The sequence below is a fragment of the Anabrus simplex genome, chromosome 2, assembly GCF_040414725.1.
Source record: "Anabrus simplex isolate iqAnaSimp1 chromosome 2, ASM4041472v1, whole genome shotgun sequence".
NCBI lineage: Eukaryota > Metazoa > Arthropoda > Insecta > Orthoptera > Tettigoniidae > Anabrus > Anabrus simplex.
Window position 1 is genome coordinate 370,024,607 of NC_090266.1, and position 18,661 is coordinate 370,043,267.

The 18,661-nt window shown below is 39.6% G+C and overlaps 1 protein-coding gene across 2 annotated transcripts in view; it reads left to right on the forward strand.

Moving 5' to 3' along the window:
• Positions 1 to 18,661, forward strand: part of LOC136864140 (protein GOLM2) — a 287,806-nt gene that overhangs the window by 63,780 nt on the left and 205,365 nt on the right. For both annotated transcript variants that reach the window (XM_067140771.2, XM_067140772.2), the window contains exon 2: positions 6,743 to 6,965. In XM_067140771.2, the coding sequence (XP_066996872.1) occupies positions 6,743 to 6,965 (223 nt within the window). The remainder of the gene's footprint in view (positions 1 to 6,742; positions 6,966 to 18,661) is intronic.

The following is an 18,661-nucleotide window of genomic DNA, read 5'->3' on the forward strand; positions in this document are numbered from 1 at the left end:
TGAGTTGCTCATACGGTTGACACACTGGCGCCTTCTGACCCCAACTTGGCATAGTTAAAACTTTTCAAAGAGAACGTTATCTGTGGTGTGACTGCCTGATTGGTGAAACATATTGCTTACATGCCACCGAATGGTCACGTGACTCAGTGTCACACTATCACACAGTTGTGGGAACAAGGTTTGCTTAATCAGTTTCCCTTGAGAAACTGTCATTTTCAGAGGGAATTCAGCTAACTGATGTGAGAAACTGGAAGGTAGGTAGTGGTGGGACTGTTGTCACTTGTTGGAGCACAGGAGTAATGTTCGAGACAAGTTTTCAGTTATTGTTGAAAGCAATGAGCCAACAGGTCGTGTCAGATATAATACCTGCAATAAGTTGAACTCAGGGTGCTACCCATCTTGGACACCATATCTGTCTCACCGGTAGCGGTAGTCGATCTGGTCTCTCGCTGTATGGTGTGCAGCAATGATCTCTGTCCATTCACAGTTTTAGAGAGGACAAGTTTCTGTGGTTTAGACTGACTTTTGTCATTACCAGCAAACATGGAAACGTCAATGCTACAGGTATATTGCCATCTTGCAACACCGCGACACAAAATATTGCATAAATGGCAAGGTGTATGCCGATGCCACGGTGTAGGGGTAGCGTGCTTGGTTCTTACCCAGAGGCCCCGGGATTGAGTCTTGGCCAGGTTAGGGATTTTTACCTGGATCTTGAGGGCTGGTTCGAGGTTCAGTCAGCCCACATGATTACAATTGAGGAGCCGTCTGACGGTGAGATGGCGACCCTGGTCTAGAAAGCCAAGAATAACGGCTGAGAGGATTTGTCATGCTGGCCACGACACCTCGTAACCTGCAGGCATTCGGGCTGAGCAGCAGTCACTTGTTAGGTCATGGTCCTTCGGGGCTGTTGAGCCGTGGGGTTTAGTTTTTGTTTGGGAAACTGTATAATGTTGAAAGTTACCTCAATGTAATAGCAGCTGTTGAAAAAGGGCATTGCGTGATTTTTCACAGACATGCAACTCCACTATGTTGTATTATATGTTAGCATTGTCACGTAAGACATTAGTGATTATTAGAAACTAAAGTTCTGTGACCATTGAGCCAAAGAGGTGGACATTCCCAAGGAATATGCCTGTGTTTTTGTTATGTGATTTTCTACAATAATTAAATGTAGATTGTTTACATTTATGTACTCTATTTTTCAACAAGTGAGGCGTATTTTTCTATTATAAACAAAACTGTTTATAAAGCCAGATTTTGAAGGAAAAAACGTTATTCTTAAATATGTTCTGAATTTTTCTTAAGAAAAAAATATCTAAAATATTTCTATCTAATGATTATCAGAAATATTTGTAGTATTTTCAGAACATATTCACAACATATTTGGGAATGTTTTTATACAGGATGCGGTATAAGTCAGTTGATCGAAAATGCATTACAGTGTATGCTTCAATGATTTATACAAACTAATTATCCTACAGAAATCCTACTGAAATTGTTCAAAGTGACCTCCATTGTATTTAAACATTGAACACATCATTTAAAATACTGATTTACATACCTTGTCACACAACTCCCCATTTTTACCAAAAATGTTTTCAAATTCTTCTTCAATCAAGTCCCTTGAATGCTGTTGGTTTAATGATTTTGTAGTGAAAACTTTGTCCTTCAGTATCCCCCACATTGAAAAATCACCGTGGTGTAAGTTCGGGTGATCTTGGAGACCAATTAATTTTACCCTGCCTTCCTATCCCCTCTTCAAAATTCTCATCTAAAAAAAGAATGGTCGTTTAATCCATAGTGTGGTGGAGGACCGTTTTGCTGCCAATTAAGATTGTTTCGTACTGCTTCGAGTACAGGCATATTGTCTAGTTCAATCATAACTTCTTTCAACATTTCAAGATAACTTTCCGCAGTCATGATCCCTTCGAAAGCCTATCACTCCTTTGCTACATATACTGACCCAAACAGTAACTCCAAGAAAATTTAACTCCTCTTCAATAACAAATCGTGGATTTTTCAGGAGACCAATATACACCGTTGTGTTTGTTAACCCTTCCATTCAACTTAAAACTTGCTTCATTAGATCACAGAATTGTTTTGTAGAAGCTAGGATCACTATCATTGCGGATCACATACCACTCTATTTCACGTCTTTGATCAAGATCATCTTCGTTTAGGGCATGTAATAATGTAGGCTTGTAAGGTTTTAGATGTAATATTTTGAGTATTCTCCTTAAACTTCTGTCAGAAAATTGTAGTTCCTTTGAAGCTCTTCTTGCAGATTTCTTGGGTGATTGAATGAATGCCTCTGCAACGAGCTGCAGATTTTCTTCAGCAGTTACTGATTTTGGGCAGCCACTATGTGGTAAGTCAGCTACAGAACTTGTCGCCTCGAACCTTCCATTTAATTTGTAAATAGTTTGCCTGCATGGTGGCTGTGTGTGCAAGAACTTTTCAGCTAAAGATAGTCTTGTTGTTGTTGTTGTTGTTGTTTGAGTCATCAGTCCATAGACTGGTTTGATGCAGCCCTCCATGCCACCCTATCCTGTGCTAACCTTTTCATTTCTTCGTAACTATTGCATTCTACATCTGCTCTAATCTGCTTGTCATATTCATACCTTGGTCTACCCCTACCGTTCTTACCACCTACACTTCCTTCAAAAACCAACTGATCAAGTCCTGGGTGTCTTAAGATGTGTCCTATCATTCTATTTCTTCTTCTCGTCAAATTTAGCCAAATCGATCTCCTCTCACCAATTCGATTCAGTATCTCTTCATTCGTGATTCGATCTATCCATCTCACCTTCAGCATTCTTCTGTAACACCACATTTCAAAAACTTCTATTCTCTTTCTTTCTGAGCTAGTTATCATCCATGTTTCACTTCCATACAATGCCACGCTCCACATGAAAGTCTTCATAACCATCTTTCTAATTCCGATATCATTGTTTGAAGTGAGCAAATTTTTTTTTTTAAAGAAAGCTCTTCCTTGCTTGTGCATTTTATGTCCTTACTTCTGCCATCATTAGTTATTTTACTACCCAAGTAACAATATTCATCTACTTCCTTTAAGACTTCATTTCCTAATTTAATATTTCCTGCATCACCTGCCTTCGTTCGACTGCACTCCATTACTTTTGTTTTGGACTTATTTATTTTCATCTTGTACTCCTTACCCAAGACTTCAACCATACCATTCAGCAACTTCTCGAGATCTTCTGCAGTCTCAGATAAAATAACAATATCATCGGCAAATCTCAAGGTTTTGATTTCCTCTCCTTGGACTGTGATTCCCTTTCCAAATTTCTCTTTGATTTCCTTTACTGCCTGTTCTATGTAAACATTGAAAAGGAGAGGGGACAAACTGCAGCCTTGCCTCACTCCTTTCTGGATTGCTGCTTCTTTTTCAAAGCCCTCGATTCTTATCACTGCAGACTGATTTTTATACAGATTGTAGATAATTCTTCATTCTCGGTATCTGATCCCTATCATCTTCAGAATCATAAATAGCTTGGTCAAATCAACATTATTGAATGCCTTTTCTAGATCTACGAATGCCATGTACGTGGACTTGTCCTTCTTGATTCGATCCTGTTAAGATCAGACGTAAAGTCAGGATTGCTTCACGTGTTCCTACATTTCTTCTGAAGCCAAATTGATCTTCTCCCAACTCAGTTTCAACTTGTTTTTTCATTCTTCTTTAAATAATACGTGTTAAAATTTTGCAGGCATGAGATACTAAACTAATGGTGCAGTAGTTTTCACACCTGTCAGCACCGGCTTTCTTGGGAATAGGTATAACAACATTCTTCCGAAAATCAGATGGGACTTCTCCTGTCTCATACATCTTGCATACTAAATGAAATAACCTTGCCATGCTGGTTTCTCCTAAGGCAGTCGGTAATTCAGAGGGAATGTCATCAATTCCAGGTGCCTTGTTCCTATTGAGGTCACTCACAGCTCTGTCAAACTCTGACCTCAAAATTGGGTCTCCCATTTCATCAGCATCAACAGCCTCTTCATGTTCCAGAACCAAATTATCTACATCTTTACATTGATACAACTGTTGGACATGCTCCTGCCATCTTTCTGCTTTGTCTTCTTTCTCTAGAAGTTGCTTTCCATCTGAGCTCTTAATATTCATACACCTAGATTTCCTTTCTACAAAGGTTTCCTTGATTTTCCTGTATGCAGCATCTATCTTTCCCAGGACCATACAGCCTTCGACATCCTTGCACTTCTCCTTCAGCCATTCTTCCTTAGCTACCTTGCAATTTCTATCCACTTGATTCTTTAATCGCCTGTATTCTTTTCTGCCCTCTTCATTTCTAGCATTCTTGTATTTTTTCGTCGTTCATCAATCAGGTCTAGTATCTCCTGAGTTATCCACTGATCCTTAGTTGATCTTTTCTTCCTTCCTAACATTTCTTCAGCAGCCCTACTGACTTCATTTTTCATGACTCTCCACTCTTCCTCTATAGTGTTTCCTTCAGCCTTTTCATTTAGTCCTTGTGCAACATGTTCCTTGAAACAATCCCTTGTCTAGATCCCATCTTTTTGCATTCTTTCCTTTCGTCAGTTTCTTCAACTTCAGATGGCATTTCATGACCAACAAGTTGTGGTCAGAGTCCACGTCTGCTCCTGGGAAAGTTTTGCAATCCAACACCTGGTTTCTGAATCTATGCCTAATCATAATGAAGTCTATTTGATACCTTCCAGTGTCTCCAGGTCTCGCCCACGTATATAGCCGTCGTTTGTGGTGTTTGAACCAAGTATTGGCAAGGACTAAATCATGATCAGTGCAGAATTCAACCAGCCGACTTCCTCTTTCGTTCCTTTGTCCCAATCCAAATTCTCCTACTGTACTACCTTCTCTTCCTTGGCCTACCAGTGCATTCCAGTCTCCCATCACAATTAGATTCTCGTCACCTTTTACATGTTGTATTAAATCTTCTATCCCCTAGTATATTCTTTCAATTTCATCATCCGCTGAACTAGTAGGCATATAGACCTGCACTATTGTGGTGGGCCATTGGTTTGGTGTCTATCTTGACGACAATAATTGTTTCACTATGCTGGTCGTAGTAGCTTACCCGCTGCCCTATTTTCTTATTCATTATTAAACCAACTCCTGCATTTCCCCTGTTTGATTTTGTGTTGATAATTCGGTAGTCTCCTGCCCAAAAATCTTGTTCTTCCTGCCAACGTACTTCACTTATATCAACTACATCTAACTTTAGCCTATCTGTCTCCCTTTTCAGATTCTCTAACCTACCACAACAATTCAAACTTCTAACATTCCACGCTCCGACTCGCAGAATGTCAGTAGCCATCTTCCTGATGATCGCCCCCTCTCGTGTAGTCCCCACACGGAGATCCGAATTGGGGACTAGTTTACCTCCGGTATATTTTACCCGGGAGGAAGCCATCATCAGTACATCATTCATACAGAGAGAGCTGCATGTCCTCGGAGTTAGTTACGGCTGTAGTTTCCCTTTGCTTTCAGCCGTGTAGCAGTATCAACACAGCTAAGCCAGGTTGAGTATTATTACAAGGCCGTATCAGCCAATCATCTAGACTGCCGCCCTTCCAACTACCGAAAGGCTGCTACCCCCCTTTCGATGAACCATTTGTTAGTCTGGTCTCTCAACAGATACCCATTCGTTATGGTTGCACCTGCGTCTCGGCTATCTGCATCATTGGGACACGCCGGCAAGGTCACATTGTTCGCAGAGGATAGTCTTACATCTTCATAATTTCGATCAAATTTCCACCATGTCTGTATAGCAAGCATGCCTTTCTTTAGACAATTTTCTATTCATAATTTAAATGTTTCACGCTAACAATGATTAACAATGAATCTCAAATGAGGCCAAGTCTCTTGTTAATAACAAACCAGTTCTACCAACCCTTTTTACACAAATTTATCTGCGCACAGGAATCACGGTTACTACGGTAATTAGCAAAGATATGACCATCGACAAAATGTGCAGCGGCTAACTGACTTATGCCGCACCCTACACTTCGTCCTAAATCATCTTGCAAGTTTTTAACAAGAAAACGAAAAGAAAGAATGCGTTAATTGTTTTTTAAAAGTTTAAAAGGATGGAAATGACTGTCCTGTTCTTCTGTTTCTAAAGATTGACTGTTGTGGTAATAAAACATACTTCAGAGCTCTTAGGAAAGTCTGAGTTTACTAGGCGATGATACCAAAATTCACTTTGGCGGCTTTAATTTCCTTCGCTCACTGAAAACCTTCTAATGAGCACAAAGTAAATGACATAATTTGACAAAACTGGGCATTTGAGTTAGGACCACAACTCTGAGCAACAGCTGACCCACGAGTCATGAAGAAACTCATTTTGCTTAGTGAGCCTTGGTGTGGGTTGTCTTGCCCCTACACCCAGTGTGCTTAGTCCCATGACCTTGGTAGGCTCAGCTATGGCTCAAAGAGGCTCTAACAGACTTAGTCCCACTTAGGCTCCCTAATGGTTCATAGGAGTATGTATGTTCGAGAGAATCCCATTCTAAGGCTCGTACAGTCTCAGGGTTTTTAGATCCTTTCCAGGCTCATTGCATGCTTCTAGAAATAATGTCTGTAATTCTTTCCCCATTCATATAGTTTTCCTTTGTACCATTTCCTGAGATATTTAAATACCACACATTAGAATTATTTTCATTTTTTTATTTTTGTCTTAATTTTTGAGTATGTATTATTGTGATCTTTTATTTGTAGTTCTGAAGAGCAGGAGAGATGTGCACGGCAGCGTTCTGTGTTTGAAAACCAAATCAAATCATCAGAAGAAGAATCTGCACAGTTACGAGTGAAACTTGACCAACAAAGGCTGGATAATGAAGAATACAAGAAACAACTAATAGCAAAAGATGATGAAATTAAATCAGCTTTGAAAAGCAAAGATGATTGTGAATCATCAGTTACAAGATGTACTACAGAATTGGTAAGCTTTATTCAGTAAACATGGTTTTCAGCAGCACTTTTAAACAAAGTTTTGCTAGAGATTTGCTGTTATCTTTAACACCACATTTCAAAGGCTTCAGTGCTCTTTCTTTCTGCACCTTTCATTGCCCATTTTTCACTTATATTATACTTACATTATAATGCCACACTACATACAAAATGCTTCAGAAACTTTCTTTATTACATGCATATCTATGTTTGGGATGAACAAATTTTTTTCCTTAAGAAACAGTTTTCTTGCTTGGACTAGTCCATATTTTAGGTCGTCCTCACTTCTGCCACCATTAGTTATTCTATAGGGTGGCACATGAAAAACCAGCCTGCCATGAGCAGGTAAAACAAATGAAAGAAATAAGCTAATGCAAAAGACTTTACTTATTTAACCACTGAGGCCGGTTCGACGTACATATCACATCCGCGGGACTCTACTCGTTCAGGCGGTTTGATGTACCACAAACGGTCGGTGCAGGTGGAAGTTAGAATTCCTATTACTCATGTAACACTGCTGCTTCATGGGATTTGTTTTCACCTTATGAATTGAGAAGTTATGTACTTTCATGCCACCTCTGTTTCATAATTAGGACTATTACGAAATTGAACGATATCTGTTGCTTTTGAATCACATCGATAAGGGATAGAACATAAGACGCGCTCTATTTAGTTGCAAGGTATTTGCTTTAAAAGGTATTACGTCCTTTCCTGCCATGTTACAAGTAACTAATCTCATGTTTGTTCTGTATTGAAGTTAACAATAAGTAAGATTCTGTTAGAATACAATTTATTGTAGCCACCTATTCAGAACAGTTGTATTGCTGCCATCTCGAGAAAATTTTGTGAACTATATCTAACTTGAAAATTCTTGCCACTAATGAAGGGGAAGCACCGAAAGCAAATACTGCAAAGATATTTTGTTGCTTCGTAGGCTAGCGGCTACTTGTAATGTTCATGGGGCTGGGCCGTCTCGTTCTCTTATGGATGCGGAGATTATCGATTTGATAGATGACTGTAGTGGAAGTGATCTATCGGGAAGCGATATTTTTGGTAGTGATATGGACAGTGACTATGCATAGCAAGAGGTTGCTGGAGAAGTGGCAGATGGCACAGAGGAAGAAGAAATAGCTTCAGCAGTAATAAAATTGTCCGCTGTTCAGTGGTTGTGGCGAGAGGTAGATGTCCTCATGAACACACAAAAGATCCTCTTCATGGGTGTGCCAGGTATAAGAAAGCATTTCGCCTATATTTTAGATGATTTTTTAAATATTTTTCGACGACAAAGTGATTGACCTAAATGTTAGAGAAACAAATAGGTACGCGCACTCTTGAAACCAAGGTTGCGCTCCCGGAAGTGGAAGCCAATGTCATACATACATACATACATACATTATCATTATAGACTGTTATGCCTTTCAGCATTCAGTCTGCAAGCCTCTGAGAATTTACTAAACGTCGCCACAATCCTCGATTTGCAACTAGTGTTGTGGCCTCATTTAGTTCTATACGTCTTATCATTAAATCGTTAGAAACCGAGTCTAACCATCGTCGTCTTGGTCTACCTCTACTTCTTTTACCCTCCATAGCAGAGTCCATTATTTTCCTAGGTAACTTATCCTCCTCCATTTGCCTTACATGACCCCAGCACCGAAGCCGGTTTATGCGTACAGCTTCATCCATCGAGTTCATTTCTAAATTAGCCTTTATCTCCTCATTCCGAGTACCCTCCTGCCATTGTTCCCACCTGTTTGTCCCAGCAATCATTCTTGCTAGTTTCATGTCTGTTACTTCTAACTTATGAATAAGGTATCCTGAGTCTACCCAGCTTTCGCTCCCGTAAAGCAAAGTTGGTTTGAAAACAGACCGATGTAAAGATAGTTTCGTCTGGGAGCTCACTTCCTTCTTACAGAATACTGTTGATCGCAGTTGCGAGCTTACTGCATTAGCTTTACGACACCTTGATTCAATCTCACTTACTATATTACCATCGTAGGAGAACACACAACCTAAATACTTGAAATTATCGACCTGTTCTAGCTTTGTATCACCAATCTGACATTAAATTCTGTTCAATTTCTTACCTACTGACATCAATTTAGTCTTCGAGGGGCTAATTTTCATACCATACTCATTGCACCTATTTTCAAGCTCCAAGATATTAGACTCTAGGCTTTCGGCACAATCTGCCATTAAGACCAAATCGTCAGCATAGGCCAGACTGCTTACTACATTTCCACCTAACTGAATCCCTCCCTGCCATTTTATACCTTTCAGCAGATGATCCATGTAAACTACGAACAGCAAAGGTGAAAGATTACAGCCTTGTCTAACCCCTGTAAGTACCCTGAACCAAGAACTCATTCTACCATCAATTCTCACTGAAGCCCAATTGTCAACATAAATGCCTTTGATTGCTTTTAATAATCTGCCTTTAATTCCATAGTCCCCCAGTATGGCGAACATCTTTTCCCTCGGTACCCTGTCATATGCTTTCTCTAGATCTACAAAACATAAACACAACTGCCTATTCCTCTTGTAGCATTTTTCAATTACCTGGCACATACTGAAAATCTGATCCTGACAGCCTCTCTGTGGTCTGAAACCACACTGGTTTTCATCCAGCTTCCTCTCAATGACTGATTGCACCCGCCCTTCCAAGATCAGTGAATACTTTGCCTGGTATACTAATCAATGAGATACCTCGATAGTTGTTGCAATCCTTCCTGTTCCCTTGCTTATAGATAGGTGCAATTACTGCTTTTGCCCAATCTGAAGGTACCTTACCAACACTCCATGCTAATTTTACTACTCTATGAAGCCATTTCATCCCTGCCTTCCCACTATACTTCACCATTTCAGGTCTAATTTCATCTATTCCTGCTGCCTTATGACAGTGGAGTTTATTTACCATCCTTTCCACTTCCTCAAGCATAATTTCACCAACATCATTTTCCTCCTCATGAGCTTGGCTGTTCACAACACCACCAGGATGATTTCCTTTTACATTGAGATGATGTTCAAAATATTCCCTCCACCTCTGCAGTGATTCCCTGGAATCTATTATGAGTTCACCTGAATTACTCAAAACACTGTTCATTTCCTTTTTCCCTCCCTTCCTAAGATTCTTTATTACTGCCCAGAAAGGTTTCCCTGCTGCTTGACCTGGTCTTTCCAGGTTGTTACCAAAATCTTCCCAGGACTTCTTTTTGGATTCAACAACTATTTGTTTCGCTCTGTTTCTTTCATCTACGTACAACTCCCTGTCTGCCTCGGCCCTTGTTTGGAGCCATTTCTGATAAGCCTTCTTTTTACGTTTACAAGCTGCTCTCACTTGATCATTCCACCAAGATGTTCGCCTTTTCCCATCTTTACACACAGTTGTTCCTAAGCATTCCCTGCTGTTTCTACTACAGCATCCCTATATGCCATCCATTCACTTTCTATATCCTGAACCTGCTTACTGTCTACTGTTCGAAACTTCTCACTAATCATATCCATGTACTTCCGTCTAATGTTCTCGTCCTGGAGATTTTCTACCCTTATTCGTTTGCAGACAGATTTCACTTTCTCTACCCTAGGCCTAGAGATACTTAGTTCACTGCAGATCAGATAGTGGTCTGTATCAGTGAAAAGTCCGCGGAAAACTCGTACATTCCTAACTGATTTCCTGAATTCAAAGTCTGTTAAGATATAGTCTATTATTGATCTGGTACCCCTAGCCTCCCATGTGTAGCGGTGAATAGCCTTATGCTTGAAGAATGTATTCGTAACAGCTAAACCCATACTAGCACAGAAGTCCAGCAAACGCTTCCCATTCCCATTAGCTTCCATATCCTCCCCACATTTACCAATCACGCTTTCGTATCCTTCAGTTCTATTCCCAACTCTCGCATTGAAATCGGCCATTAGCACTATTCTATCCTTGCTGTTGACCCTGACCACGATGTCACTCAATGCTTCATAAAATTTGTCAACTTCATCCTCATCCGCACCCTCACATGGTGAATACACAGACACACTTCTAGTCTTAATTCCTCCAAATGACAAATCTACCCACATTATTCGCTCATTTACATGCCTAACAGGAACTATGTTCCGTGCAATGGTATTCCTGATAAAGAGCCCTACCCCAGACTCTGCCCTTCCCTTTCTAACACCCGTCAAGTACACTTTATAATCTCCTATATCTTCCTCGTTATCTCCCCTTACCTGAATATCACTTACTCCTAGCACATCCAGATACATCCTCTTTGCTGACTCAGCCAGTTCTACTTTCTTTCTTCCATAAGCCCCATTAGTATTGATAGCTCCCCATCGAATTCTATTTCGTTCGCCAAGTTGTTTCCAAGGAGTCCCTCGCCTGTCAAATGGGAGTGGGACTCCGTTACTCCCATAGGTCCGAGGCTTGCTTAAAATGTTCTGAGCTTGGTAGATTCATGAAGCAGGATGCTACCCTACTTGCACATAGTCCAAGTGAGTATCTCTCCTCTAACGGGTTATGGACCACCGGTAGATTGTATAGTCCTAGCCGCCTGAGCACAAGGAGGGCCAGGACTCGGAATATGTCCGAGATGCCCACTCCCATTCCATAGCAACTGGTATCCCGACTCTCAGGACCACTTACTAGGACACTCAGCCGTTGCCCATGGTTCACGAACTAGGACGTGACTACAGTAACCCACAAACATGAACCATATCTAATGTCAGGGGAGGAAATTTATGTGTTTATGGGGCTTGTTATGTTCATGGGGACAGAAACCCACCCCGAAGAGCTATTTCATCAGGGATGGATTTATAGAAACCCCGTCATTCCCTCAAACAATGGCAGGGGGCAGGTTTGAACTTATCTTGCGATGTTTACCTTTGTTGATAATTCTACACAGGATACATACATGGGACCTAAAAAATCATTTCAAAATTCAGCCTTTCCTGGAAATTATAAACGGAAATTTTCAAACAGCCTACATCCCCACCAAAAAATATTTCTGTGGACGAGTCTCTTACATTCTGTAAAGGCAGACTTGGAATAAAAATTTATATTCCCTTATATATTTTTGTAAATATTGCATGTGATTATGGACAACCCTGAATAGCAGTCGTCTCATATATTGCTCAAAAACATTGGACTTGATCTCGGTAAGTAGTCTTAAAATTTTCATTACATTATATTTTGTAGATTTACATTATGATGGTGTCTAAACCTCTGCTGAGCTTCAAGTTAAATACTGCCTGAGAAGTGAGCAGCTCTGGATTAAGTTGCTGGCTTGAGGGGTTAAGTGACCTTGTCTTTTGCAGTAGGTGCTGCTGAAAATGACCTCCTTGTGCATCAGTGCCCTATTGTGCATGCCCTGTCATGTTATCATACACTCTGCACAACTCTGCGGCATCAGTTCTAAAAACTTTGTTACGAATATTGTCTTTAAAATCTTCTAATGTCCTTGAATTATTTATGTATACTTTCCCCTTCAACCACACCCGGCCGATTGGAGTGGGACATTGATGATGATGATGATGATGATGATGTTGATGATGATGACTTTTCTCTTCACACTGCCCTACAGGTAAGTCACAAGTGGATCGCGGCCACAATCCTTAATAATAATAATAATAATAATAATAATTTTATTTGTTTAACGTCCCACTAACTACTCTTACGGTTTTCGGAGACGCCGAGGTGCTGGAATTTAGTCCCGCAGGAGTTCTTTTACGTGCCAGTAAATCTACCGACACGATGCTGACGTATTTGAGCACCTTCAAATACTACCGGACTGAGCAAGGATCGAACCTGCCAAGTTGGGGTCAGAAGGCCAGCGCCTTAACTGCCTGAGCCACTCAGCCCGGCGCCACAATCCTTTGCTGACAGTCCTTTCTTTTGCGAATCTTCCATGAATTCGTGAAATTGACTCGCGTGAAATATGACAGGTCGCCCCCATCCTGTTGAAAGAGAGCGTTCGTAGCGCGTCAACTCTCTGTAAAATTCCTCAAGGATATACACATCAGTGTTTACTGTTGTTTCAAAAAATATGGGACCCTCAATCCAACTTGCAGACACAGCACACCACACATTGATTATTTTTTATTGAGAAGATGTTCCTCATGAACCGTATAGAGATTTTTGCTGACCAGTATTTGGTGTTCTGGGAGTATACGTGTCCTGTCAGATGAAACCAGCTGGGCTGAGTGGCTCAGACGGTTGAGACTCTGGCCTTCTGACTCCAACTTTGCAGGTTTGATCCTGGCTCAGTCCGGTAGTATTTGAAGGTGCTCAAGTACGTCAGCCTTGTGTCGATAGATTTACCGGCACATAAAAGAACTCCTGCGGGACTAAATTCCATCACCTTGGTGTCTCCGGAAACCGTCAGAATAGATGGACGTAAAGCCATTATTATTATTATTATTATTATTATTATTATTATTAGATGAAACGAGGTTCATCACTCATGAAATACAGCAGGTGATTCAACAATCCCCTCACAATTGTTTGAAGTAGCCTTCTGTAGTAATTCTCACATTTTGCTTTGTCTTCCTCCTCTAGTTCTTGTACACATGATTTAATAGGGCTTCAGTTGCGTAAAAGACATTGATGAGACCTGTGCAAAAATGTTTGCCTGTTGCGACATTTTACGTATCGACTTCTTGGGGCTGTGCATCATTTGTGCTTGAATATCCACAATCGCAGTAGGTGTGGGAACAGACGGGGCTCGATTGATCTTTGGGTTTGCAACTTACCCTGTAGTATGCCACTTTTCAGCAAATCCTGTATACTGCTCTGTGCTGGTATGGAAACTCCAGGAAATTTGTTTGTAAAAATGTCCTAAGTTTCCTTAAATGAACCGGCAGACACCCCCCTCCACCCCCCCCACTATTGTGATTCTTTGTTGAAGGGAGTATATCTCGCCGAACACTTCACATGTCTGAACCAAGTCCTCATGGCTTTCGTACTGACACTGGTAAAGTTTACATAGTCCCAACAGCTTCGCAACAGTAGGTGACAACAGGTGGTTGACAATGTCAATAACAATGAGGCACCATCAGTTTGTACACGGTCTGGTTTTTCGTGTGCCACTCTGTATTACCTAAGTAACAGTATTAATTCACTACCTTTAAGACTTCATTTCTTAATCCATTATTTCCTGTATCACCTGACTTTGACTGCATTTCATCAATTTTAATTTAGATTTATTTATTTATTTATTTATTTATTTATTTATTTATTTATTTATTTATTTATTTATTTTTATCCTGTATTCCTTCACAGAGATTGTGTCCATACCATTGAGTTCTTTTTCCAGGCACTCAGCTGACTCATGACAAAATAACATTATCTTCAAATCTTAGAGTTTTGGTGTCTTCTTCTTGAGCTATTTGATTCCTTTCAAAATTTCTCTATTATTTTTTGTACCGTTTCTGTATAAACATTAAAATGAAGGGGAGAGAAACTGCAAACATGTCTCATCCTATTATGGATACTTGCTTTTCTTTCATATTCCTCAGTTCTGATCACAGCTGTTTGATTTTTGAACAGATTATAGAATAACCTTCTTTCCCTGTACTTGACCCTATCACCTTCAGAATCTCAAAAGAGTTTTGATCTATCCATGTTATCAAACACCCTTCCCAGGTCTTGCTCTTCTTTATTCGGTTTTCTAAGATTGTATATAGAGTAAACATTAGCTTCATTTGTTCCTACTTATCTTTGGAAGCAAGAAATGGTCTTTTCCTAGTGCAACTTGTCCTTCCATTCTTCTGTTAACAATATTTTACTAGCATGACATACCAAAGTAAAGATATGATAGTTTTCACACTTGTGTCATTACATGCTTTATTAGATATATGAAAACAACATTAGTTTCAAATCAAATAGCATTTCATATCTCAAACATCTTGCTGAATGAAACAGATTTGCTCCCAAGGTAGCCAGTAATTCTGAGGATAAATCATCAATTTCAAATGCCTTGTTCTTATTTAGGTTCCTCATTACCCTGCCAAATTCTGAACTCATTATTGGATTTCATCTCATCAGCATCAAGAGCCTCTGTTCTTTCTACTCCATTATATTATCATGTACTTCTTTTCCTGTACTTCCCTAGAAGTGATTTTCCATCTCAGCTATTTATATTTATGTATTTACTTTTCCTTTTATGAGGCCCCTGTTGGTGAGATGTAGTGTTTACACTGCTCTGTGTCTTCTGGTATGGGCTAGAGCAATTTGTTACTTTCATTGACCTGTCTCTGTCTCATCCTTGGCTTTGACAATATGAAAGTGACCGAGGTATGAGCGATGCTAGTAATAACATTCCTTATGCAGCCAGTTCCTGTTATGAATGGTGTGAAAATATTGTTCATAGGGTCAGTTGGTGCATGCATTTCAGTGGGCTTGGCAGGCTGATATGCAGTAGCAACTACTGGCTCGGCGAGGAAAGCAACGGGAAACCACCTCAGTCTTCATTTCCCTAGTACGCCTCTTCAATGATGCCTAAGCTATCTGTTGATAGCTTTCAGTGGAACTGTGGAGGATCAAACCAGCCTTCGGGCTGCATACCCAACATACAACACCACTAGAGGCTGATGACCTGAATGTTTGACCCCTTAAAACTGGAATCATCTCCACTTTGCCTCTAAAAATGTTTAGTATTTTCTATATGCGGCATCTAAAATCACTATACGTGTTGTAATTAGTGTTTTTGACAGGCTGAAAAGCTTTAATGTTACATTAATTTTACTATTCAATATATTGTACAAAAATAACACACTTTTTTGGACTTTGTTCCAAAGTTTTTACACCAAAGTGCAATAACATTGTGGAGTAGAAGTGAAATCTCAATACGAGTATGACAGTTTCCAGTACATATCCTTTACTAACTCTGGTCTAGAAAGCTAAGAATAACAGCCGAGAGGACCACACGACACCTCGTAATCTCCAGGTCTTCAGGCTGAGCAGCGGTCGCTTGGTAGGCCATGTCCCTTCAAGGCTGTTGCACTGTGGGGGCGCGTGGGTTGGTTGGTTGGTTGGTTGGTTGGTTGGTTGGTTGGTTGGTTGGTTGGTTGGTTGGTTGGTTGGTTGGTCGGTCGGTCGGTCTTCACAAACTGCTTTTGTACTATCAATTAATTTGATGTACTTATTACCTCAAGACTCCAGATAACAGAACCATATTGTAGTTTATCTTACTAATGAGTTGTATGAGACAAATGACGTATGTTAAAAATTTGACAAATTTTGAATTATGAAACACAAATGTCTATAGGCCTGATGAACTACATATTCAATATGACCTTTCTGATGATGATGCTTGTTGTTTAAAGGGGCCTAACATCGAAGGTCATCGGCCCAATATGACCTTTGAAATATGAAACCAAAATGCCTATAGGCCTGATTAACTATATATTAATTATGACCTCCAAATTTAACATCAAAATTGAACTGAATACCTAAATTTATCTTTTGCTTGACTTCGTTCAAGATTGAGCCGTTTATGAAGTTTTTGAAAAATAACGAAAATGTCTGTTTGCAACTGGTTGTATAATAATCACAAATTTTGAATTAGCTTAGGTGAATGGTATGATGTATTTGAAATAAATAGCACGTCATCAGTCAGTCATCTTGCAAATTTCTGATCAAATTTGAATTTAACATCTTTCAACAGCACTTTAGGCCTACATTTTAATTTGGAAGTGTAATTCTAGTTTTATCAAAGTCCTTAAAAAAAGCAATATGAGACAAAGTAAATGTGAATAGCACCTCTCATTTTAATGTAAAACACAAATGTTTTGCATTGTAGTCGACTTTGTAAAAGGCTTATGTGCAGAGTAAGCAAAATAAAAATAAGTTTTGGCCCTATATAAAAAAAGTAGTGAACAATACTATTGCATGTAGCACCAATCATATGAAGTGCAGAAATGGAAAAAACATATTTTCGGGTTGCGTGTGTGAAAGAGGAGTCTTTGTTTCAAGAGCTGTTTAGTAATATTTCGTACGACTTGCTGACACCAGAAAGAATCCCTGTTTCTGGTGTTCTGGTGTATGTCTGTAGAGTGCGGGAATTTTCCACCCTCATGTAAGAAGATTTGAGGTGGCTGCTCTTTCTTGAAATTCTGCACGTGGAATTGGTTGATTGGTTCTGTTGTTCTGGAAGGGTGCTGTGTACAACTGGGTGGTTTATTCCTTGGATGCGAAAGTTAGAATTCTCGGATTCTCTTCTTCGTTCTCAGTCAGGGCAGACGTGTCTGGTTCGAGCTCTTGCTCACAGGGGAGTTAGGGCTGATATTGCTGGATAATGGGATAAGGTAAATTTTATTTTTCTTCATAATGTCTTAACTTGCATTGCTCAGAGGAATTCTATTGGTCTGTCTTGCATCTTCAATGATTTACTTTGTAATTCCAATATAAATGGCCATTATTGGAAATTATAAATTTTCCAGCTAACTCATTCTTGGTTACCAACATTTTCCCCCCCGTGTGCCAATTTGGCATCATCAGTTAGTAACTAGCACACCTACGAAGACACATGACTAGTAGAGCTGGGATAGATACAGTGCACTGTTTTATCTCAGCTGTTTTGGGAACACAAACGTTATCTAAGATGAAATTCTAAAATAATTCAATTATATTAGGTCCAACTGTTCAATACACTTCTGTAATTTAATAAATGGTCTGTTATAAAGTTACATAATTGTTTAAAAGTACCTAGGACATGTTTTGACCTAGCTTAGACGTCATCAGCAAAATAACAAAAACAGTGATACATAAAAAATCCGAGATAAAATACAGTCAACAAGTACAATGGGAGTTTATGTTGAAATGTACATAGCTTCAGTATGAAAAATATATTCAACAAGTACAATGGAAATCTGTTAAAAATGTACATGGATTCAAGCTTGGACAAATTAAGTTGTAAGTGTGGGTCCAACCGTATTTAATACGATATTGGTTGGCTGGAGGAAATACTTAAAGAATTGTGAAGACAGAGATGTTGTTCTAATCTGTCATGTTTCTGGAAACAGAGTGACGTTTTTGAAAGATCCGTTATATTGCATCACGGAGAATACAAGTATAGCCAGGATCTGAAAGTGGAAACAAAAAGCAGAGTATGAGAACGAAAAATGAGGTAGAGGTAAAAGATAATATGAAGAGTCGCAAAATATTACTCGTGTCCTCTTTCCTCCAGCTCTATGCTTGTGTAGGTCAGGTTGGGTCGGTGTTGAACTCTACACTGACTGGTGACCGTTCCGATGTTGCGTTGGGTGGGAGAAACGTCGGGTGAGGAGAGGGAGAGTGAGTGTGTTCACTCATAGCGGAAAATCTTTTCTATTTAGCTGCATTAACATGTTCTTTGTAGCAGATATGAAAGTTTTCCCAGTTTGTCTGATATACCTGGGGTTGCATTGGTTACACATCAGTTTGTAGACCCCTGATCTATCTGTTTCAGACTTAACTGTGAATTTTATATAGGGGTGACAAGTATTTAGCTTATTAAGGAGGATTGTACTGTCAGTGATACATTGATCACTTTCATATCCTGGCTGTACTTGTATTCTCCATGATACAATATAACGGATCTGAATCTGAAAGAGGTAGATCTTTAAATTTTCTAGATCTTAAAATTAGGAGAAGCGACAACCATCTAAAATTTGAAATCTTCAGAAAACCCACACAGACAGTCAACATGATCAGACAAGTTTCACTGC